This window comes from Dromaius novaehollandiae, chromosome 3, assembly GCF_036370855.1.
Source record: "Dromaius novaehollandiae isolate bDroNov1 chromosome 3, bDroNov1.hap1, whole genome shotgun sequence".
NCBI lineage: Eukaryota > Metazoa > Chordata > Aves > Casuariiformes > Dromaiidae > Dromaius > Dromaius novaehollandiae.
Window position 1 is genome coordinate 22440901 of NC_088100.1, and position 24641 is coordinate 22465541.

General features: G+C 38.0%; 1 protein-coding gene across 3 annotated transcripts in view; it reads left to right on the forward strand.

Moving 5' to 3' along the window:
• SH3YL1 (SH3 and SYLF domain containing 1) overlaps nucleotides 1–24641 on the forward strand; it is a 54261-nt gene that overhangs the window by 18593 nt on the left and 11027 nt on the right. For 2 of the 3 annotated variants that reach the window (XM_026116595.2, XM_026116593.2), the window contains exons 5-9: nucleotides 158–270; nucleotides 3008–3136; nucleotides 4100–4262; nucleotides 4995–5067; nucleotides 5833–5889. In XM_026116595.2, coding sequence (XP_025972380.1) covers nucleotides 158–270; nucleotides 3008–3136; nucleotides 4100–4262; nucleotides 4995–5067; nucleotides 5833–5889 — 535 coding nt within the window. The remainder of the gene's footprint in view (nucleotides 1–157; nucleotides 271–3007; nucleotides 3137–4099; nucleotides 4263–4994; nucleotides 5068–5832; nucleotides 5890–24641) is intronic. The other variant, XM_026116594.2, reaches the window with a different exon arrangement.

Here is a 24641-nt window from a genome sequence, read left to right on the forward strand (position 1 = left end):
ATTAAAAACTCGATAAATCTGGAGTTAGTTTTTGTTTGGGGGAAGAAAATATCTTGTATGCTTCCACCTATTTTCCCACAAAACAGAAAATTCTCCTCTCATGTAATTCTAACTTTCTTCTTGAAAAGCATAGTATCTTTATTTGATATTTTTATAGATTTCAGACTTAGTAATAATATTGAATCATGAGAGAGCAGTAGAAGCTTTTGCCAAAGGAGGCAATCTTACACTTGGAGGAAATCTTACTGTGGCAATTGGACCTCTGGGGAGGTGAGTAAAATACTTTCCTGATATGGGATAAAATTAAATATAAAAGACGGTGTCTAAAGCTGCTTAAACATTCATAAGGCTTTCGTTGACATGTTTGGATAAACTGCACAGCCTGTATGTTGACTGCACTGTATTGTTTTGTTGTGTTACATGTTTCCAGAGACTGTTGAAGGCTGGTCTCAATAAAGAGCATAGGTGCTACAATGTCTGACTGAATTATTATTTTCGTTGATCTTTGAGGTGACAGAAAGTATGTGCCCAATCTAACTGATAGTAAATAACAAAAATACACCAAATAATTACTTCTCAAACTTAAATGTGTTAAGCCAGCTCAATGTGAAGACTCATAGAACAATTTAGTTTGCAAGGGACCCCAGAAGATCTGTAGTCCAACCTCCTGCTCAAAGTGAGGTCAGCTATGAGATCAGATCAAGTTGCCCAGGGCTCTATTTCAGTCAGGTCTTGAAAGCCTCCAAAGTTGGAGATTGCACAACCTCTCTGGGTAATCTGCTCCACTGCTTGGCTGTTCTCAGGATGAAAAAATTTTGCCTCATGTCCAGTTGAAAAATCTTTTGTTTCGGTTTACATCCATTGCCTCTTGTCCTTCCACTGTGCATTACAATAAAGAGCCTGGCTTCATCTTGTTCATAGCCTCCTTATATTGAAAGGCTGCTGTTAGGTCCTCTCAATCCTACTCTTCTCCATGCTAAACAAGCCCCATTCCCCTCAGCCTATTCTCATGTGGCATTTGCATCCTTATGTTTTTATTCTTATGATGAAGTTTTTACTGACATTTGTCATCTTTACAGACAAAAAAAGGATACGGTGATACCTATTCCACAGACAAGATAGATTTGTGGATATGGGGAGGGTGGTGGATGTCATCCGCCTTGACTTGTATCCAAGTTGGGACATCATGGTTTAGGTGGGGATGTAGCAAATGGGTGAGCAAACAGATCGAAGAAGAGCGGTAAATGATTCATGCTCTACCTGGAGGCCAGTTACATGTGGAGTTCCTCAGGAATCTGCTCGGGGACCTCTTCTGCTTAATGTCTTTATCAGTGACCTAGAGGAGGAGAGGTATTACACCATCTTCAAATTTGTGGGTGACACCAAACCAGGAGGTGCAGTCAATACACTTCAGGGCAGGGCTGCTATACAGACGGTTCTAGACAGTGAAGAGGAGGAAACCTGCTGAAATTAAACAAGGACAGGTGCGAAGTCCTGCCCCTGCGTTGGATGAGCCCTCTGCAGTATTACAGGCTGGGGCATCATGGGCTGAGTAGCTGCTCTGCTGAAAACACCCGTGGAGGACCACAGGTTACCCATGAGTCAGCAGTGCACCCTGACAGCAAGGGCAGCTAACAGCACAGAGGGCTGTGTCAACAGAAAGGAAGTGAGTATTCTCCTTGGCACTTCATAGACTGAACCCAGAATGTTGTGTCTAGTTTCAGCCCTGTAGTAGAAGAAGGGTGTTGATGAACTTGTGTGTGTCCAGTGCAGCACCACCAACATGGCCAGAGACATGGCATGTGTGAACTCTGAGGTCAGCCTAGGAGGTAGGCTTGTTTAGCCTGGAGGAGCGAAGGCTTTGGGGCACCTAATAGCAGCCTTCTAAGAGGCTACATTCTCAAGAGCAGGTTACTCACAGACCCGGCTCTTTACTGAGGTGCCTGGCAGGACAGCCAAAGACAGTAGTCATAAATTGAAACAAGGGAGGCCCTGACTAGATACTAGGAAAACCAAAAATCAGTATGAGTATAAGCATGGAAACAGGTTGCTCAGTGTCTGTGGAATCTACATATTTGAAGGTTTTCAAAAACTAGCAAAGTCCTGAGCGACTTGATTTTAATTTTATATCTGTTTTGAGCAGGAGGTTGGACTGGATGACCTCCTGTAGTCTCTTCAAACTTAAAATATGTGACCCTGTGTAGGACAAATGCTGTAATTCTACTGAGCTTTAATAAGGCCTTAGTAAAAATATTTTGTGCAGTTTTTGGCACCACAAAATCAAGAAAGATTTGGATGTGTTGGATAGAGTTCAAAGTGACAACAAACATTTAGGGCTTTTCAAAGCATGATCTATGAAGAATGACTGAAGAGCTGATTAAAGAAGAGATGACTAAGGTATGATAATGTCTCCAAATGCATAAATGGCTGCAAGAAAGAGGAGAGGAATAAAGCAGTCCTCTGTGTCCATGGAAGACAGGATAAAAATAAGATTAAATTGCAGTGAGAGATTTCTTGAAGGCTGAGAAAAAATTTTGAGTAATAACAGATTTGTCTATGGAAGGTGGGGAATCAGTGTCATTGGAATATCATTTCAAACAAGCAACTAATCAGAATTTTGTATGTATATTATGTCCTGACTTGTAAATTTTTAATGGTCTTCTGAAATCCTCATCGTTAGAGTTCTGACTTCTGAATGCAAGAGGAGGTCTAATGTAGAGCATTCTCAAGGCAACGTTATCTTGACTTCAGAGGAAATGTTATCACACAAGATAATCGTTTTGTTCTGGATATTGTCTGAGTTGAGAACTGAAAGTAGATTTCAGATCTGACCCAGTAATATGTTCAATAGAGTACATAAAAACAGAGAAAAGTGAAATTCTCACTGACTTCTGCAAATGCTTGCAAATTATTTCTGACAACTGGTAGGATTAGAATAAGACAACAATTGCTGTTCCTGTTGTAAAGCCATATTGAAGAATATCAAACAAAACTTTTTTCCTTCTAGAAACTTAGAAGGGGATGTTGCCCTGAGAAGCTCTGCTGCTGTCTATACGTACTGCAAATCTCGAGGACTGTTTGCAGGTGTATCTCTGGAAGGAACTTGTTTAATTGAAAGGAAAGAAACTAATCGCAAGTAAGTTCCCTTCAAATTTAGAAGGTTCAGCAAATGAATAGTGACACAAGGAATGAGGATATTCAGTTGGGAAGAAATTAGTATGTTTTGAGAATATTATGTGCTGAGTGTAGGGTTTCTTGAGGGGCGTAGATATTTTTAATTTGGACAATGTGCAAAGGATATTGAGAAGATGATGAATGTTTAAGGAGATTGTGTATTATAGAAGATAGCTATAAAGAAATTTACCACATAATGACAAATATATTTTTAAAGCCACTTAAAAAAAAAAAAGTCTGGTTTAGAGCCTCACTGAATATTGAGCTTGTGAAAATCCTGTCCCTATGTAGTGTTGCGTCCTTTGTGCAGCCTATTAAGGCTTGAAATCCAAGGCACCTCTGATAAGGTGGAGACACTTGAAACAGAGCATCCTGCAGATCCTAATACTTCAACCAAACAACTCTGAAAATCTAAATTAGTAACTACTGTGTATCTGTTGCATTGTATATGTTCTGTTTATGAAAACTTTGATTCTGCTAATATCAGCAAATACTAATACTACTTTTAATGACACTATGTCAGTAATTTTCAGCTTTCTCCATTCATAAAATTGCAGTTTTACTGTTTTACTGCATCATTAAGGAACTTTACTATGTTGTTAAGGGATGCATTGCAATGTTTTGTAAAAGTGGAATGCATTTCTTCAATTTGGTACGTGATTGGCTTTCACATGCTTTAGTTAGTGTGTGCCAGATGACCATAAACAAAATATTACTCATGAAAAATAGTGTGAAATAAGGTAGACATTGAAGTTTGCTGTAATTATTTATCATTCAACATTTATAGTGTTGAACTACTTCTGTCATTTCTCAATACATAATCAGTATGAGAAATGTAGTGGGGGAGTATTTCCACCAAATGATGTTATCTAGACAGTGAAATGTGATAGTGATGAAATACCTGGTATCTTTTCTTTTGTGTCAGGTTTTATGGGCAGGATATTCGTGCTAGTGCAATCTTATTTGGTGATGTGCCTTTTCCTGCTCAAGCAGAAGATCTTTCTGAAACTCTAGCATCCTTCACTGAAGTGTATGAAAACGAAGAGCAAAAAAAAAATCCAGGAAAAGCTGTAAGGAAACAAAAAAGGGTTTGTCTGTCTCTTTTTCCATCTAGGATTTTTCTGTCGTTGAGCTGTTGGTTGTAATGATAATGTTGCTGTTTCTGTGGCAGTCCTAGGATCTCTACTGGATGCTTACAAATGTAACGCGTAGCAGAAACTTGATGTGCTTAACATGTTCATTCAAGTATACTCTTCACTGTCGTCACAGTAGTCTTTTCTGGATAAGGATGTTGCTATTTTTTCTTTGCATCCTCTAAACTATGTATGTCCTTGTTTTTAGATCACAGTGCATAATTTTTGCACTGCGCGATTTATGCATAATTTAGATTTTAGTGCATAACCAAATCTGAGATTTGATTAAAAAAGTATATTCCAAGTATTCTTAATCAAGTTAATCTGTAAATAATGAGTATACTGGATTTGATGTGAATACTCTTTTCACTTTTTCTACTTTTCCAGTCTCATGTTCAAATTTAGAACAATCATATTTAAATATAATATGGAGAACTATATAAGATAATTTTTTTCTGCAATGTTGATGTTACTGATAGTCTATCTTGTACTTTCATCTTTGTTAACTTCACAGTAAATTATCCTACAGTTATGTATAAATATTAATTTTGTAGTTTTCTTCTCGAGTTCACACAACTTGAGTGCAAAAAGAGTAATTTTCAGTGTAACTTGACATACCTGTACGCTTCGAAGTTACAGTGTACTTCCAGATGTGATGCAACTTACTTTAAAATTTGTATATTTTAGGTAAATGACCCACCTGCTAGACCATCATCAAGACCAGAGCCACATAAGCCCTCTGTTAGGCCAAACCCACCAGGTTAGAAGATCTTTTGATAAGGATTAGTTTATTGCTGTATATAAAAATGAAGCATTAAAACTGATGAACATTATACTATTCTTACAGTAGTAGCTTTCTCTATTCAATATATTTTTTAATACTCTTTCTTGGACAAACATAGGTTGGGATAGTTCCATAAGTGAGAAAGGGTAGAATTTGTGCTTTGTTTTTTCTTCACATTTTGTTAAATTTATTAATCTGGTTTCTAATGATAGTGTGAACATTTCTTTAGCAAATATCGATAACAAACCTTTTCTATCTGACAGTTTTGCTACAGAAATAGTGTTTATGTAGTTACAAAACTATGTAATAACTCAAAGGGAGCATTAATGTTTATTGTACACATAAAAGCTCCTTTAGTACAATGAAACTTCTTAGCAAAAAGAATAATCCTACTAAAAACTTCTGGCTTATAGAAAACTAGGTTCCCTTCTAGTTTGTCATTATTTTTGACTAGGTGGATGGAGTACTAATAGTTGGGCAGGGGAGGCAGAGTTTGGGCTCCATAGCAACTTATTTGCCAAAGCTTCAGAAGTGAGGCTTTACTGCAGTTCCTGTTGTTAATCTGATGTATTTCTGTGGAGAAGGATATGAAGTGCAGTCCTTATTTCTTTCACCAGTACTGCTCCTTGGATAACTTCAATCGTTTTCTAACTATTAAACATATATTTGAAAAGCAGTGTACAAAATATAACAGTATACGTTGGCATATCTTTTAACTTGCTATTAAATCTTCTCTTACAGCTAAAAAGAATTCAAACAAACTTTATCCTGAACTTCCAAATAATTATGGCTCTGTGGGTAAGTACTGAGCTTATGCCTATTTTATTAATAATCTGAGAAGTCCTGTAAGTAATATGGAAAACATCTAACATCTGTGCATGGGTATTTTTCTTTATTATCCACGTGTTAAAATACGATTCCTTTGTTGTATACTCTTACGAAAATATTTCATAAAAGTGATTCTTATTCCCTGGCTTTACATTCCATCAAAGATGAGTCCTATGTTCTTTTTTTGGATGGTAAAAGTCCTTTTTCTTTATTCAGTGTGCTTGAAAAGAGCACTGAAAGTAGTAAAACAGTGTTTTACTTTTCAACCTAATTGAAGTAAAAAAGAAAGCTGATACAACAAGCTTATGTCCAAGTCCTTATGCAAGGTATGATAACTCCTGTTTTAATTAAAAAGTACCTCCACAGGTCATATCTGATTATACTGGCATAAACATAGATTTCCATTTCAGTTTTCCCCTTCCTGTTTTTTTTGTACTGAATTGAGATAACTCTGCATTATACCAAAAAGCTATTGCTTGTTCAGTGTTCTATTCTGACTGTCTTTTGAGCTTAAAGAAAAAAACAGGCAATTTCAGTTTTACTCCTAATTAATGTAGAATCTGATCCTGTAGTATTTACAGTATAACTCTGGGACAGTGGGTCCCATTATCTGGAAACTTAAGGTCTCTGTTAGGAAAAATGTTACGATCAAGTGACTGTGTTCATTTAGCTTCCATAGTGTTTTTTCCCATCAAAAAAGTGTCTTATCTTTCACAGGGGAAAGACTGTTAGCCGTTTTAAAGTCAGCAAAATGAATTATTTTTCCCATAAAGTGCATAAAGGGCATAAAGTGCCCATTTGATAAATGTCTTGGTCTCTGCTAGGATCAAAACCAAGGCTGAGGCAGTATGCGTTACATATATGTGTGTGTATATAGTATTTTTGCATATAAATGTATAAATATGAATATATATTTGGATATGTACACACACTTTGTCATGTACACAATTTGAAAATATAACAAAAGATCTCTTTATTTTTTAAAAATTGAGTTGAAATGAAGCTTGATAATTGATCATAATAAAAGTCTAAATCAGGCTAGCTGAATGCTGTGATTTAACATAGTATTTAACTTCCGTTGTCTTAAACAGAAATTCATAATGTCTGGAAACGGCCAAACTCATAAATGTATTTTTCATAGCTTGGTTCATGTAATTAGAGATTTTCACTAAAAATGTAAGATAAGTTATATGTGGATTCTTAAAGATTTCTAGAAATACACAAGAGAACAAGATGCAGTAGGATCTTCTGTAAATGATACTTCCTGAAAGAAACGCTGTTTCATGGTAAATTTTCATTTACCTTACAAACTTAAACTGGGATATTTTGCCTTGCATTGCAGGCTGTATTTCTGTAGTAACACTTTGCATACTGTCTGTATCCATAGAAGTGCTATGTGTCTCTAAAGACTAAATAGTTGTTCTTTTCCAAGAAAAGATTCAGGTCAGTTCTCTTCCATGTCTGCTAGCACTATTGCCTACGTGCATGTTGACGGGATGCTGGAACAGAGTTACAGTCCCTTTCTCATCAGTAATAGAGTTTGTTCTTGTGTTGGGTTGTGGCAGAGAAGGAACCTTAAGGCTCCTGTCAGTAATCTGTTTCTGCCTGTTTATAGTTCAGCTGATTTTGAGAGAGCTGCCAAGCAATTAAAACTTGTACTAGCCAATCTTTATTGAAGGATTAGTTGCTGCAACTCATGTTCTACAATGACCTGAAAAAAACATTCAGCGCTTCTTGGTTCTTTCTAGTGCTTTTTTTTTAAAGAGAGTTATTGGAAAGCTAACAGAAAAGTGCGTAAAGCTGATCTTCAGGAAGCTATATTTTAGATATAGCCACCAGTGCAGGGGTAGGTTTTAATATTTAGTAACAAGCTTGTCTGTGTTGCCAGTAGTAAGGAGTTAAGGGGTCTTTATTTTGTGCTTTTGTTACAAGTTTTTGATTTTGCAGTTATACAAGTAGGAGGATTGAAACGTTGATTCTTTTCAGTAGGTGGAAGAAAAGCAAGAGTTGTAGATGAAACATTTTTAATTATATTTTTTGTAGACTTGAATTATCTAGATGAGAAATGTTATATAACTTATCTCAAGCACAAGAAAAATGTTAAATGAAAAACATTTTTTCTAAACTGATGTTGTGATACTTGGCTCTGATGCAAGCAGAGCTTTTTTATGTAACTGAGTAATACTTAAGGTAATGCATTTAGTTTTAAAATGACGTTCAGTAACATTTTTATATGTTTCCAGAAACTTGGAAATAACACAAATTTCAGTTTAAAAAAAAGAGAGAGACCGACCTTTTACAATTCTGAGAATGGCTGATAGTGTTACTGTGATTCCATGGAGTGTATAGGATTTGGGGATACTGAAATCTTTAAGGCTCCTTTGAAACTTCTAGTACCAACATATGTGATTACTTTCAGAAATAACCAGTTCTACGTATGGAAATCAGGGAAAAAAGTTTTGAATAGTGTATTCTTTCTGTATCTTCTTTTTACAGAAAATACCATTTTGGCTATTTGTCTTTTTACCTTGTAGAAGAAGCTATACTAAAATAGCATGTCATGTCAAGTCAAGCTGCCAGGAAGCAAAATTAATGGCCAGTTAATACTGGAAGAATGATCCCACAGGCTCCAATTTCAAGCATGTCTCATGAAGCATTATACATGCTATAGGAGACCTGACACTTTTATCCAGACTGGATACATTGAAAATGGATTTTCCAGCAAGATATTGCAGTATGAAGTTTCTACAGTAGTGGAGACTTTTTGGAGACTGTTCGGATAAAGAAATTGGATTTGCCTGCAAGTATGATAGCCCGTGCCTCCTCCCCTACCAGAATTAGGAATTTGCAACTTAATTTTTGTACTTGTCACCATACAAAATTATATATACTACCTGTATGTCATATATAAAAGGACTGACTCATCTTTCCAAGCTTTATTGCCATTACTTTATCTGAATAGAAGGTTTCTGCAGAGTGTTCTGCCACATCACTAATCTAAATGACCCGTAGCTCTTTAGAAGACTCCTTGAGCATTGTAACCTCATGATAAAAGTTTGTTTTACTAGAACATGTCTTCAGATGCTTTAGGTTGATAGCTTGTCAAACTAGAATGGTACCTAATCCTAGATCTTAGTTTTTCAGAGTGTTTTCTAATTATTTTTGCTTGGAGTTCTGCCACAGACCAACCAGCAACCAAAATTGTAGAATAAATGGTTCCTGGCTATTATCCTAACAGGTTGCTGAATACTGTACAATTCTGGAAGCACTTTAGTGATGTGCTTTTTCAGCTCAACTATTAGCAGCAGTAAATAGCCATCTGCTAGTAAAAGTTATGCTCCTAGATTTGTCTCATTTATAAGCTGTAAGAGCTGGGTTAAAGTGAATTTTTGGGAGAACTGAATCATTAATGGACAGTTTGGGGTCAGAAGTCAGATTTTTTCAGCTTTTCTTCAGCCAGTCTGAAAAAGTTTGGTTTGTGTGTTTGGAAAAGAAGCATTTGAAACTGTCAAGACGCTGAAACAATTGGAAAACAAACTTGCGGGAGGAATGGGGATGAATATGTAAAAAATGTTTTCCTTCCACATGCTATTCATTCACAAAGCTCAAAAATTATTATGAAGCAGTTCATGGACTTGATATTTTTTCTTTCCTTTGCTGTTAATACTATAATCCTTTCAGGAGGACTGTGACTGTAGAAGAGCTCTGTTTGCATCATACACTGGATGTTTAATGGCCTTAAGATATTTAATGTAGGTTTCTGATTGTTACTTTTGTCCCCGAGAGAACTTCCTTAAGCTGAAATACTAAAAAGTAGTTTCCAAAAGATTCTACAGAAAGCACTGTTCAGTTGTAGTAGCCCTTTCAATGTCTTTTGTGCAAAAAGCTTGACAGGTATATCACCTTTCTGAGTCTTGTTCTCTGGCCTTGAAAATGCATATTTGCTAGTGTTTCTTTCTGCCTCTGCTCAGTAATGTGTTGCCTTTCAGGATTATTTACAAACAAGAGAGTGGGTCTATGCCTACAATACTATATGACAAAACACTGTAAGCATTTATCTTCATAACAGTATGATTTTGTGTCATAATTTGGAAATATTAATGACGTTGTTTATATCTTGTAAGCAGTCATACAGGTTGCTTAAGAAACCTGTAAGAACTTGTGCTTATAAAGACTGTGTTCAGATTTTTTTGTTTCTCTGAGAAACACTGGCTTTCTTACCTTCCATAAGTACTTAAACCTAATAATTTTTTTAATTAATTTTATCCTAGAAAAAATGTGTGCCCTCTTCTTTTCAACTTCTGAACTGAATAAAGTTATCTATCCACAGGCATTGAATTCTTAAGACTTATGCAGAAAATCATTACAGATAAACTCAATTTGAGCAAACTTTGAAGGAATAAGAATCTAAATTATAACTTTTTTTCACATGAAACTACGTTTTGAGGATACTATGAAAATATTAACGGATCCTCACTGCATCATTAAGCCGTGTATTTATATTCTTACATACGGAAAGAAGTGCTATACGAAGCCTACTGATGAAGAGAAGCTGAGATAGACAGAAATTTGCAACCTTTTTAAGAAGCTGAAAAGTCTGCTTCTTTCAATGACAGTTTGAGTAATTTGTCAGCCTCAGTATTGAAATTTCATGCTTTCCCATATGAATTTGTCTGCAGCTTTTGGACATCGATGGTTGTTGCGGCTTTCTTCACTAGATTAAAGAGCCTTGTCTTACTCAAAGATTTCGCTTCCCTTTCCCTTTGAGACACTTACATGTTGTAATCAAATCACCTCTTGATCTTTCTTGATCTTTTGTTTGTTTGCTAAACAGATTGAGTTCCTTCAGTCTTACATAAGTCATTTTCTTTTCCTCTCAAATTTTAAATAATGTTACAGATAGCGAATTCTGAGATGTGAACTCCCTGAGACCAGTAGGATTTGGGCTCCTAAAAAACATTATGAATTTGAACCAAACCACTCCAAACCAACCAAACCACTTGAACCTCCACTCCGTACTCCATTTGCTACTCCCTGTTAGAACAGCTCAGACAATATTAACCCTTTCCGACCAGGCGGTACCAGGGCTTTGTGATAAACTCAGCTTATGCTTACTAAATCCTTCTCAGGGATGTTGCTTTCCATGGTTACAGTTCTCCAAGAATCAGGTCTGGCCTGATTTTCTATAATTTTGGAGGTGCCAGAATGCATTCTGTGATCTCGATGTTTCTTTCATTAATCTCGAGTGCCAGATGGTTCAGTACACATACAAAAATTTGTTTGCTGTGAGAATTCCAAGGAACACTTTTATGCCTCCTCGAAGTTTCCTTGGCAAGATACATTTAGGGGTTGTACACGCAGTTTTTTGTTTTGGTAGTACAAGGTTAGTAGTATGAGGTACTCTGGCCAGTTACAAAAGTCGGTGTTCACTAAGCCAACAAAATTAAATTGACTGTGAGTTCATAGATTGCTTCTGAGGTATACAGCTTTAAAAACCTTTCAATTTTGCAGCACTCTGAGGGCAGTAGCTTTTTTTTTTTTTTTTTTTTTTTGCTTATGACTTCATCTTCTGTCCACTTATTGTACCCACATGCCTATGCTGCAGTTCAGTTTCCATCTCACTTATGGTCCTGCTATTTTTAGAACTACTACTTTGTAGGATGATCTCAATCAAACTCAGGGAGAAGACAAAATATAATGTGCAACTTTGACACTGCTCTAGTTTTCTCTGCATTACTGCCTCTAATTATGTGTACTGGTAAGCTTGGTTAAAATCAGTGCAGTGAAATAATGGAATTTTTAGTAAGACTTGCTGAAAGAGAGCATCACTTTCTCAATGTGCCTACAATTTTAGCATTGGCTTGCTTTGCAAAGTACATATTGAAGCAATCATTTTATTTTTCTGATATTCTTTTAATTTAGATTTAACAAAACTAGTAGTATTTTGGAACAACTCATATTTAACTGGAAATCTAGCATACAGCTATTTATATCAGTTATGCAGTTCCACATTAAGAAATACTCATTGACAAAAAAACTAACAACTACATTATAAGAAAAATTCAAGTATGCCCAAATCTTTCTGGTTCACGAGCTACTCATGACTTGGACATTTTTATTGCAATTATGGCTAAACACCACTGCAGCAAAGCAGAAGTATTTCATCATTTTGGAGCCAAAAAAATCAGAGACTGACTATAAAGATTATAAAATATTTTTTGTACCACACTATCTACAAAGATTTGAAGGAGAGAAAGAATGCAGAACTTGTCCTTTTTAAGGATGGAGGAAGACTCTATGGTTAGTATTGATGGGAAAAATTTTGAACTTTGAAGTAAATAGAATAATCTGTTCCACCTGATTACTGGTAAAAGAAGCCAGTCTTTCAACCAGACTTTTCATTTCTGTGGTCCATCTGTGCTGTTGCAACTGTTCTGATTTCCTTGTACATAAGGAAGTTACCTGGTTAATGGAGTTGTCCTTCACTGTGTGTCTTCATGTTGAAGTGGAGCAGACATTTTTAGATGATGAATGAAAGATATTAATTTTAATAACTATTTGAAAATGGATAAAATAATTAGAATAATGAACTTTGATAAAATCAGATATGCATATTCCTTTAGGCACTGTAGATGTGTACTATGTGTTTGGAACTGAAAAAAAAAAAGACTTTTAGTTCTCCAGCTCATGAATTCTTCCTTTTTCAAGAAAGACAGATATCTGCTATAGTATCAAATAGAATTATTTCACATTGGAAGGAAGAACACTCACCAAGCTCTGTAATAATCTGATCTTTCTATGCTATAATTTGTGGAGGAACTCTAGCAGATTATAAACTATAAAAGCAATAAGGCAGCTCAGTGTGACTAATAGATATTTGTTTTAGAAGATCTTTACATAGAGGGATAATATGTTGTATCTGTCATAAGCCTTCATGACATTGTCTACAAATTTAGTAAATACTAAGAAGTTAACCCCCGGAAAGTACTTATTTTTTTAAGAGTTTTAGCTAAGCTTGGTCTATTTTTGTGGTTTTCATGGCAAGGCTTGCAACATGTTTATATTTAGTTACCAGAATGATAAAACATCCATCTGGTGGTCCCCTCAGTATTAATTTTCTTGCTATTATGAGCTCTATCTTAATACTAACCAAAACCAGGAAATCCCAGGAAATTATTTTTGAGACTATTTTTATTTCTGATTCACTTTTACCAGGATTGTACTATTACTATTGTGAATGTAATAAGTCAGATAATCAAGCTGCTTATAGCTTATGTTTGGCAAGCTGAGAAGGAAATATGTAGCATGTAGGACTTCACTGGTCATACTGAAACAAATAACAGCATGTAATCAGCTAACTCAAAATACAATAAGGCACAGAGAGATTGAGGTCAGACATGCTAGGATGAAATTGGGGTCCTATTGATGTGTGTATTTGCTGGCAGAGAACCATTTTACTGAACATGAACCTATTGGCATGGAGAACAATACTTTTTCTTGTTTTTTTTAATGATGTGGAATAAAAATTATGAAATTTAAATCATAGGAAAAATCTCGGAGCAGGCTATGCTTATCTTAATGTGTTAATGTGATACTTCTGATTCACAGCAATTAAAATGTGAATTGGTTCATGTGACTGACATGGAGCTAGAGGGGCATCTGCTTTCAGATTTTGGGGTTAGTTGTACTGAACTTCAGAGATCATCATTTGTCAAGAGTGAGAATTTATTAGAGCTGAGAGGCTATAACAAAGCTAACAGTGCAGCAAAGCTAGAAATATAACAGAACTGAAAATGTATATACATAGCAGACCTCCAGAGTTAAATCACAGGTGCATGGTACAGTGACCACTCTCGCCTGTTATAGGCCACCCTCCAGTATGATTTTCCCTGGATTCTCCTCACCAAAGGGGGCATCAGGGGCATCCCCCAGCTGACAGGTGGGTCCTCAGGTCTGCAGGCCAGCTGACGATGAGTCTGGGTCAGAGTCCACAACACACTATGTGGCTTACTTTTATACCCAGTCAGATCAACGCCAGCCCACAGTTATACAAAAGCTGCAGGCTCCAGTCAATAGCAGCACACGCATCAGCGGGTGACCTCCTGCTTGGCCCACAGCCCTGCTCAGTGGGTAACAACGCGCCCATTATCAGGTCGTTCTTCAGGGAGCAGCTCCACAGCAAGGAGATGTCTATGGTGCAGGTCTGCGGTGTCACTTCCCCTTTGTCTGGCCTTGTCAATGATAGGGTCTTTAGAGGGTATGTCTCCAGGCTACAGCAACCCCACAGTGTGGTGGTGCGGACTCTGGTCCACCCAGGGTTTGTTAACTCTTGGGGAGCATCCCAAAGCAAATCCCTCTTGTATGGGCTGCACCAACTGGAGCCCCACACTTGCCTGTGCGGCACCTGTCAGTGACCATACAAATGTTTTAACATTATTCATTAAAGCCTTTTGTCTGAGGCCCTTGTAAGGCACATGGTGTGATGTTTAGGCATGTTTATGTAATATATGGTCAAAAAGTTGTTTCATAACTGTGTACTGCATTTAGTAATATTTTCTTTCTGTATTGTCCAGATAGTAAGTTTAAATTGCTTTCCTATCTATTTATCTAGAAAAGCCATCAGGAGTATAGGAGCTTTTGCTTCATTAGTACTTATGAAAGATAAACAGGATTTTTATGTACATCTAGGAAGTGATATATTCAGGATTTCTCTCCAGGCTGCTGCTAACAGCCCTGTGCTTGATTGGCTTGTGTTGAAAACTGACACTGAACAAAGAGGTGGAGAACATTTTGCAGTAGTAGTAGGGTGATCAGGGGGAAACTGTGCATATCCATCTTGATAGCAGAGACTAGAAACCTCTCTACATCTCAAAATTGCATTTTTGGGAACGGTTTTGTCTTCTACTTTTTTACCTCTCCTCACACTCTTTATCCTTGGTGGGAGGCAGGAAAGACATGGGAGGAAATCCTGCATATCTATTTCTGAAAAGGTAGTGAGCGAACATCTACTTTATACTATTGCTAAGAGATGACTCTGGTAATGCTTCTCTTTCTTTAGGAATTGGTTAGTCTTTAACCTAATGAAACGGTCGTCCAAATCAACTATACTCTTCCATAAGCAGAAAAATTAATAGTGCCATGGTTCCCCAAGAAGTGATGTGTTCTCTGTCCCAGAGGGAACATAGGAGGCGCCTGAGGGTCCCACAGCAACTGCTGTGCTAGTCCAGAGATGCATGGTCCTGATCAGCCAGCTGGATGTTGCTGATTGAAATGAGGTCACCCATGTTTTGTGGAAAAACTCTCACTTCTTGAAGAGTAAACAGGAGGCTTGGGAAAAATAAATTAATATGGCAAACACTGATATAAACTAGATTAGTATGATAAACAACTCTGCTAGCAATGTTATGATAAAGTTTCTCACTTTTACCAAAAGGTATAGTTTCAAGAAACTTGTCCTACCCATTCACTGGGGAGGTCTGATACAGACTTGTACAGACCTGATCCAATTTCTCTTCATCAAGGCTTCTCAGATTATATTCCATTTGGTTTCTCTTTCTCATTAACATTCCCCCCCCCCCCCCCCCCAAATTAGGCAACCTTCACATGCTCTTTTTGCCGTTGTTTGTGTCTTTAGGAAACTCAACTAAAAACAACCTCTCCTTTTATGGAAGAGAACATACTATCAAGTTTTTTATTCCACCAGAAGACTTGAACTCTGCTTCCGCTGTGCCTCTGAATGGTGCATACACACATTCTTAGCATTGTGCTATTTAGAAAGAAAGGGGTCGAAGGAAAATAAAAAGCAGAAAACTCTTCTGTAAGTCAGGAACAAATATAATGGGGAAAATTTGCTCTGCATTAATTTTACGTTTGTCCCTTCAATAAGGTTCACAGTCTCCACCTCTTTCCTTCTCCCCCACCAACTGGACATTTGTCAAATGCTACAGAAGGATGAGGGAGAGGCTGAGATTAGTGGGATGCCTGGGTATAGGGCAGCAGAGAAAATTTGGAGGTATTGCTGGGGTAGAACGTTGTCTTTGTGTTTGCTGCATGTTGAACAAATTGGAGTTAGTGGCTGAATCCAGTCTGCAAGCCAGAGATTCCTCATTCTTGATCTAAAAAATATCATTTTTCTTTCACTGTTTTAGTCACTATAAGCTTGTTCTCTTTTCAGAAGTATCCAGAGATCTAATATTTTACCTGACTTGAAAGTACATTTAGCATTGCATCATGTCCATAAAAGTATAAAGAATACTGTAAATACCATTCTTCAATAGTAGCTGAAAATTGAAAAACTGTTTGCTGTTTCATTTCATGGGCTTTATCATAACTGCCTACTTCTTGGCCAGTCTGGTGTAATGAGCATACAGTGAAGATAGGCTGGGCTAGCCTGGGAAGTATAATGTAAACACGGGTTTCGTGATGGTGGCTGTCCAAGATGTTTCATCTTCATGAAGCTAGGTTTTATATGCAGAGTTTGCACTAACCCGTTTTGACTCTAGTTTCTCTGGTTTTGTGCTGTTTCTAGCTCTTACTGAAGTAGTGCTGTGATTCTCTGGTAGTTATCTGCCTTTCTCCTACTGGTTTGCACTATTATTAAATGATACAAGATTGTGCCATGGGACACTGTAAGTGGAAGTACAATTGCTTGGGTCACCAGGTGACAGAGGAGGGAATGTCCGTTAAATACCTTTTTAAGTTATAAGGTGAGCCCTTGGAATTAGTTAGAGTTAATAATGGCTATAGTGGTAGTGGTGGTATAATAACATAACAGCAATGGAAATAAGTAATTGTGGCAAATAACATATCTAGGATATATCACAGCAACCCCTGAGCCCCTTAACCCAATTTAAGTTAATAAAAGCTTTCTGCCTATTGCATAGATCCATATGATTTTATTAACATAAAAGCAGTAGACTTTATATTAAAAATAGGTAGGAGATTTTGCCCTGCTATTTCTACTGAAAGCTGTTTCTGAATCTTTTTTAATGACTTGAAGCTTCTTTCTAAGACTTATTTTTCATTTAAATTTATTCTTAACAAGATTAAATCAGTCTAGTCTCATGCTTTCATGTTCCTTAGCTAAAATACCTTTTTTGCTTTATTCATTTGTCTGAAAGTAGTGATCTTTTTCATCTGAGTTATCCTGTGAAGCTAATCTTTGCCTCCCCTTGCAAAAACAGTTTTTCTCTTCCTGATCTTCCTGTTCCTCATGCAGTTTGAACATTAGCGATGGGGATTGTCAGTAGTAGTTCAGATGAAGTCTTGTACAATAATATTATTTTGTATGTTTCCATATGAAGTACCTCTTTGCCTCATAAAATTTTATTATTTTAACCACTGTTTTCTAAACAGTCCAGAAAAGTTTTTCCCTGTGCCAGTCTGAAACTTTTTTCAGTCAGTGTTTCATAGAGCATTACTGTAGTGACTGTGCAGAACTATATAGCATAAAACTGGGCTTACTACTTTTTCCTTCTCTTTTTTTTTTTTTTTTTTTTTTTTTGAGGCTGCAAGTTATTTTCCAATCTAGGATAAAAAGTGAAGATTTATATCAAATGAAATAGTTCACCATGTTGGCAGAATTTTCTAATCAGACTGTAGAGAGATTTGAGAAGCAAAATGCAGAGATGATGTGTTCAGGTTGGGATGTAAACTCAGTATGTGTAGGGGAAGCATGGAGTAGCTTGTCAACATAATAAAAGATCTGTGGATAATTCCTGAATAGTCTAATTGGCCTGAATAAAATAGTGCTCAGTTGTTCTTTCTATACTGTACTTTTCAGAATATGATCACTATACTTAGTGTTGAATCTCATCTCTTGCAGTCTGAATTCAGTAGAGGCACTATTTTGCAGTAATGTAATCTTGAATGTAATAAGGACTTTAGCATCAGTATCGTTTATTTGACCGTTTCAGCTTGAATGAAAATTTAAATGTTTTTTGAAAAGGCAGAAAAATCCAGAAGGTAATCGGCAGCAGTACTTGTTGTGGAATTGATTCTTACACACAGGAGGTGGGGGTTTTTTTGTTTTTTTAATCTCCTAAATACCAAATACATCCACAGATGCTTGACAAAAAAAGGCACTTCTTTAATGCAAAAGCTGAGTGTGCTGAACCAAAGATAGAACACATTCCATCAGCAGATGAAGATGATGAGCTAGCATGTTCTCTAGTAGGCCAGAGACTCAAAGCCAGTGAAATGTGTTTCATACTGAATGAGCTTAATTTGAACAGTAACTTAAACTTTAAATTTAGTCAGGTCTGCTTCAGCCACCCATGAAACTATTGGTTTTGTTTGTCAGATGTGACATTGTTTAGTAGTGACACAAGCTGGTGACATGGAAGCTGCTTTGAAATGGTCCATTTCTAGCTTATGTGGAAGAGGTCAAAAGTACTTGAGTGTTTTTCTTGTTTTTGTGAGTCAAGAGAAAAAAAGGAGTTTATTTCCTCTGTTCCAGGCATACAGCTTTTCATCTGTTGTTGAATTTCTATCTCTTCATGCCCTGGATGAAACTGAGGATAGTGTACCTTGAAAGCTATGTCTGTGCCTAACTTTTCTTTATTCTGTCTTCCACATCCATTTTTAAACCTGGATGAATTTTTCCATCCACCACTTCTTTGTTAATGGAGAACATAGTTAACTTACTCTAGAAATCGACCTGAGGGTTTTGTAGCCTGAAAGCACACTGAAAACCTAGACAAAGTATCAACTTAAAGTAGTACATAAAGTATAACTCTGCAACTAGTTCAGAAAGTAGGCATTGCTGAGACAGTTCCCATATATGTGGAAGATATAGGGGCTGAACATGAAGCAATTTGGTTTTGTGCTCCTTGCCAGTACTGGGGTGTACATTTAGTGCTGAGAGGTATTATAAAGTATGGTTCCTGAAATGTTACAGACCTTCCTTGACATAATCCAAACTACCTCAAATCTACAGCTGGTGTAACAACACAGACATCAGTTCCTCTGGATACAATACTTTTTTGTTCATAAGTGGTTGTGGAGCAGAAGCAAATAAAGCAACTGTGTCCTGTCCTCCTCCTTCAGAGCAGATTTGTATAACTGATGATGGCACAGAAGCATTTGTTCAAAAAGCATTTGTGTAGGCATTACAGCATACTGCTTTTCTGCAGTGACAGTGAAGCTCAGTTACCCATTCTAGTACTAGAAATACATGCAAGTAAACTCTACAAAACAAGTAAAACTAATACTTTGTTTCCTCCATTACGAAGAAGGATATCAGTGTTGCATGTTAACACTTCTGAGAATCTTGAGCTTTTTATTGGAAAGTAGAGAAACACTAGTATTTTTGTTTACTTACCCCAAACTAAGTAGTAAAACAGCAGCTAAGACAAAAGATTTTTTTTTGTTCTGAGAGTCATTTAGAGAGTTATCCTGACCTTTGATCAGATGACCATTATTGGAGATTAATTGGATCAATGGTGGCATATGATATATTTCAAGTATTTGTACTGAAAGATTTACATATATATATATATGATTATATATATATATATATATATGATTATAGTGGATTAGTACCTGTGGAAATAAAATGTCAAATCTACCATGCATATTTAGGCTTTCTCAAACATCTGTTCAGTGAGATATGAGGTTGTTGGTTTCTGTATGCTGAGGGTTTTTGAGAAGAGTGCAGAAAGGGGGGAGAAAAAAAGAAAACCCTTTTAAGAAGATTAGTTGAACATGAATAGAACATAAGATTCCTGACTTCCAACATCTAGCTCAGATCTTCATCCTGAATACCCTTACAGATACTTGGTTTATAATTTGTCCAGAAATAACTAAATTGGAATATATAATTATGTATATGCCTGTTCTGCTTTAGGGGCTTACCTAAAGCTCTACTTTTAGGTTAAAGGTTGAAAGATATGATCTATGAATAGGGAAAATGAAGTGCATCCAGTCAACTTTGCTTAATGAGGTCGTAATCTCCAAGATGCTTTTTTTCCAAAAATCACATGAAATAAGATACTATGTCTTTCTATTATTGTATTTGATCATAAAGCAGGTATTTTATTTGAGGCAGTTGTTTCAATATTCTATAACCTGACTGTGGAGATATTACTTTTTTTTCTTTGTTTACATCCAAGCAATTTGTCATCTTGAACCATTTCTTTGCTTAAACTCGTATTAGGATATGTATGTGTTATGATTCAGCATGGGGAATAAACAGGAAGAATTAGAGGTCTGTGTGCGGTCGCAGGGCAATGATCTCATTGCAATTACAGAGACTTAGTGGGATAGCTCACATGACTGATATGTTGTCATGGATGGCTATTTGCTTTTTAGGAAAGACAGGCCAGGAAAGTGAGGTGGTGGAGTTGCTCTTTATGTGAGAAAGCAACTGGAATGTATTGAGCTCTGCCTAGGGGTGGATGAAGAGCGAGTCGAGAGCTTATGGGTAAGGATTAAAGGGCAGGCTAACATAGGTGACACTGTTGTGGGTGTTTACTACAGCCTACCTGATCAGGAAGTTGATGAGGCCTTCTACAGACAGCTGGAAGTAGCCTCATGTTCACAGGCCCTGATTATAATGGTGGACTTCAGCCACCCTGATATCTGCTGGAAAGACAATACAGCTAGGCACAAACAGTCCAGGAGGTTCCTGCAGAGCATTGAGGATAACTTACTGACACAGGTGGTGGAGGAGCCAACGAGGAGACACATGCTGCTGAACCTTGTACTAACAAACAAAGAAGGACTGGTTGGAGATGTGGAGGTTAGGGGCATCCTTGGCTGCAGTGATCATGAGATGGTGGAGTTCAGGATCCTGCAAGGAGGAAGTAGGGCAATAAGTAGGATCACAACCCTGGACTTCAGGAGAGCAAACTTTGGCCTCTTCAGGGACCTACTTGGAGGAATCCCATGGGATATGGCCCTAGGAGGAAGGGAGGTCCAAGAGAGCTGGAAAGTACTCAAGCATCACTTCCATCACATTCAAGATATGAGTAAGAAGTCAAGCAAATGGGGCAGGAGACCTGCATGGATGAGCAAGGAGCTCCTGGCAAAACTCAAACAGAAGGAGGAAATATACAGAATGTGGAAGAAGGGACAGGCCACTTGGAAGGAATATAGGAACATTGTCAGAGTATGCAGGGATGTGACAAGGAAGGCTAAGGCCCATTTGGAATTAAATCTGGCAAGGGATGTCAAGGACAATAAGAAGGGCTTCTTCAAATATATCAGTAGCAAAAGGAAGACTAGGGAAAATGTGGGCCCGCTGCTGAATGGGGGTGGGTGCCCTGGTGACAAAGGATACAGAGAAGGCAGAGTTACTGAATGCCTTCTTTGCTTCAGTCTTTACTGCTAAGGCCAGCCCTCAGGAATCCCAGACCCTGGAGACAAGAGAGAAAGTCTGAAGAAAGGAAGACGTTCCCTTGGTCAAGGAGGATCGGGTTAGAGATCATTTAGGCAAACCTGATATCCACAGATCCAAGGGCCCCAATGGGATGCACCCACGAGTGCTGAGGGAGCTGGTGGATGTTATTGCTAGGCCACTCTTGATCATCTTTGAAAGGTCATGGAGAACAGAAGAGGTGCCTGAGGACTGGAAGAAAGCTAATGTTACTTCAGTCTTCCAAAAGGGCAGGAAACAGGACCCAGGAAACTACAGGCCAGTCAGCCTCCCCTCCATCCCTAGAAAGGTGATGGAGCAACTCATCCTGGATGTCATCTCTAAGCATATGGAGGAAAAGAAGGTGATCAGGAGTAGTCAGCATGGATTCACCAAGGGAAAATCATGCTTAGCCAACTTGATAGCCTTCTATGATGGAATGACTGGCTGGGTAGAAGTTTGCTGACCATACAAAACTGGGAGGAGTGGCTGATACACCAGAGGGCTGTGCTGCCATTCAGAGGGACCTCAACAGGCTGGAGAGTTGGGCAGAGAGGAACCTCATGAAGTTCAACAAAGGCAAGTGCAGGGTCCTCCAGCTAGGGAGGAATAACCCCATGCACCAGTGCAGGTTGGGAGCCGACCTGCTGGAAAGCAGCTCTGCAGAGAAGGACCTGGGAGTCCTGGTGGACGCCAAGTTAACCATGATCCAGCAATGTGCCCTTGTGGCCAAGAAGGCCAATGGTATCCTGGGGTGCATTAGGAAGAGTGTTGCCAGCAGGTCGAGGGAGGTGATCCTCCCCCTCTGCTCAGCCCTGGTAAGGCCATATCTGAAGTACTGTGTCCAGTTCTGGGCTCCTCAGTACAAGAGAGACACGGAGCCACTGGAGAGAGTCCAGTGTAGGGCTACAAAGATGATTAGGGGACTGGAGCATCTCTCCTATGAGGAAAGGCTGAGAGAGCTGGGACTGTTTAGCCTGGAGAAGAGAAGACTGAAAGAGGATCTTATCAATGTATACAAATATCTGAAGGGAGGGTGTCAAGAGGATGGGGCCAGACTATTTTTAGTGGTGCCCAGCAACAGGACAAGAGGCAATGGGCACAAACTGAAACATAGGAATTTCCAGCTGAATGTGAGGAAAAAATTCTTTACTGGGAGGGTGACAGAGCACTGGAACAGGTTACCCAGAGAGGCTGTGGAGTCTCCATCCTTGGAGATATTCAGAACCTGACTGGACATGGTCCTGGGCAGCCTGCTCTAGGTGACCCTGCTTGATCAGGGGGGTTAGACTAGATGATCTTCAGAGGTCCATTCCAACCTGTGATTCCATGATTCCTTTCCTTCTTTTCCTTTGTGTACACTGATTTCTTTATTCTCGGCTTTATCTCCTCATAGAAGATCTGTTCTGACAGTCTCCTGATTCACCCCAAATATTTTTTTCTTTTCACAGTCAGAAAGAAATCCATGATATTCACAAAATAAATTCTCTGTTCCTTCAGTTTTGTCTCCCTTCTATTTAAACAACTCTACTCTTAATGGTACAGTGTGAGAAGTCAGTTGCTTACAGGCTCACACTATAGAGGTAGGGAAATGATAATTAAACTTGGAATTTGTCTTATCTGGAATATGGTAATATTTGGGTTACTTATTTTCAAGAAAGATTAAGTAAAATGGAAAGGATGCAGAGAAGAATAAGTAGGATGAGTGAAATGAAGAGTCACTCAAATGAGAGGTAACTAAATCAGTTTGTTTAGTATAACAGTGTGGAGGTTTGAGGAATACTTTTTTTGACTGGAAAAGTATAAGAAAGGTAAATGCAGAGAAAGAAAGGTTTAAACCAAAGGCTGATGTTGACAAACAAGAAGAAGATATAAACTAGTAGTGAATCACTTGAAGCTGGATGTTAAGAAAACTATCTTAACAACCAAAGGAGTAGGGCTCTGAAATAGCCTTCCCGTAAGAGTAATGGGAACCAAAAGAGAAGTGACCAAAAAAATGGTTAAATTTCTAGAAACAGACCAGACTCTGATCTAAGCCTGGGAGTGTGCTTTATTTAGTCATACGCTCCCAGTCCCATCTGTCTGGACGTTTTGCGTTATTGGATCATTCTTCAGGTCCTCCCCAGGTCTTCAGGACCCTCCCAGGTCCCCTCTTCTCGGTCTGCGCTGGATATCTTTCAGGAAGAGACTGATACAAGCCTGATGGTTCTGCTCTCCCTCAGCTGATATTTTCTGTAAAACTTACAGCTTTCACAGATGCAGAAGATTCTCATTGTTTTGTCCCGTCTCTATTTGCACCAGGTATCCATCCTATCTTGTCACTTCTTTTTCTCCCTTAAACTCTCAATCTCATCAAGCACTACCTCTTCCCAGTATTAGCATCTCATCCTGTTTCATTTTATAAAGCCTCTAGTTGACCACATTGTTGCTACCTCATCTTCAGTATTATTAGTGGATCCTCTCTAAAGCAGTGTCTCCTCTTGCACCCAGCTGAAACCAATGGCTTCATCTATGCTGATAAATAAAATATTGCCAGAAAATATTTTTGGGCACTGCAACTTTATTATTTGTTCTCTTAAGTTGTTAGCAGGTCCTTGGCCTCATTTTGACCTGGGCAAGATGGTAGATTCTCAAATGATTCCTCAGTAGTCTGGAGGCTAGCATGTGCCAGAGACCATTCCTGACAGGCAATCTGAATGAAGCTACCCTGATTTGGAGGCAGAGTTCAATAGCATGAACAGGGCTAGACTGTGTCAGTTGGCCTTAGGGCCAGAGATTCAGCCGTGGTGCTGCTCCATTACTGTAGTAAGTGTAACTGTTATTTCCAAGTCTTTAGCAACCTCTTCATAACCATGTATTAGAAATTGCATTCCATTCTCCCTTAACCTGGTGGCCATGTTAATTGTGATCTTCCATTTTCTTTGGGAATATTTGTGCTCTCTGCATTCCATTGCTGGGCTAGCTGTATAATTGCCTTTACATCTATACTTTCAGTGTGTTTCTGAGAAAGTCTCCTTATCAGTCCTCCAATTTCCTCTTAAGGTTTGCCAGCTCACTATCCTTGGTCCTTTTTCATTTGCCAGGTACCTCATTACTACCTCTTTTCCAGATCCCTCTCTTTCTGTCTAACTCTAGTACTTTAGTACTTTAACTCAACCTATTTTTTAGGTTGAGTTACTAATGTTATCCAAGTAGTTTTTAATACAATCTGAAACTGCCTGTTGCTGATCACTGCAGACCATGTGTCATCTTCAGGTTAAATTTTTTCAGAAGTACTCACCTTTGAGCAATGTGCAAGTCTTATAGATTTTTCTCTGAATACCATTTCAGAGAGACAGCCATTTCATTCAGTCTGCACTTTTGTGCA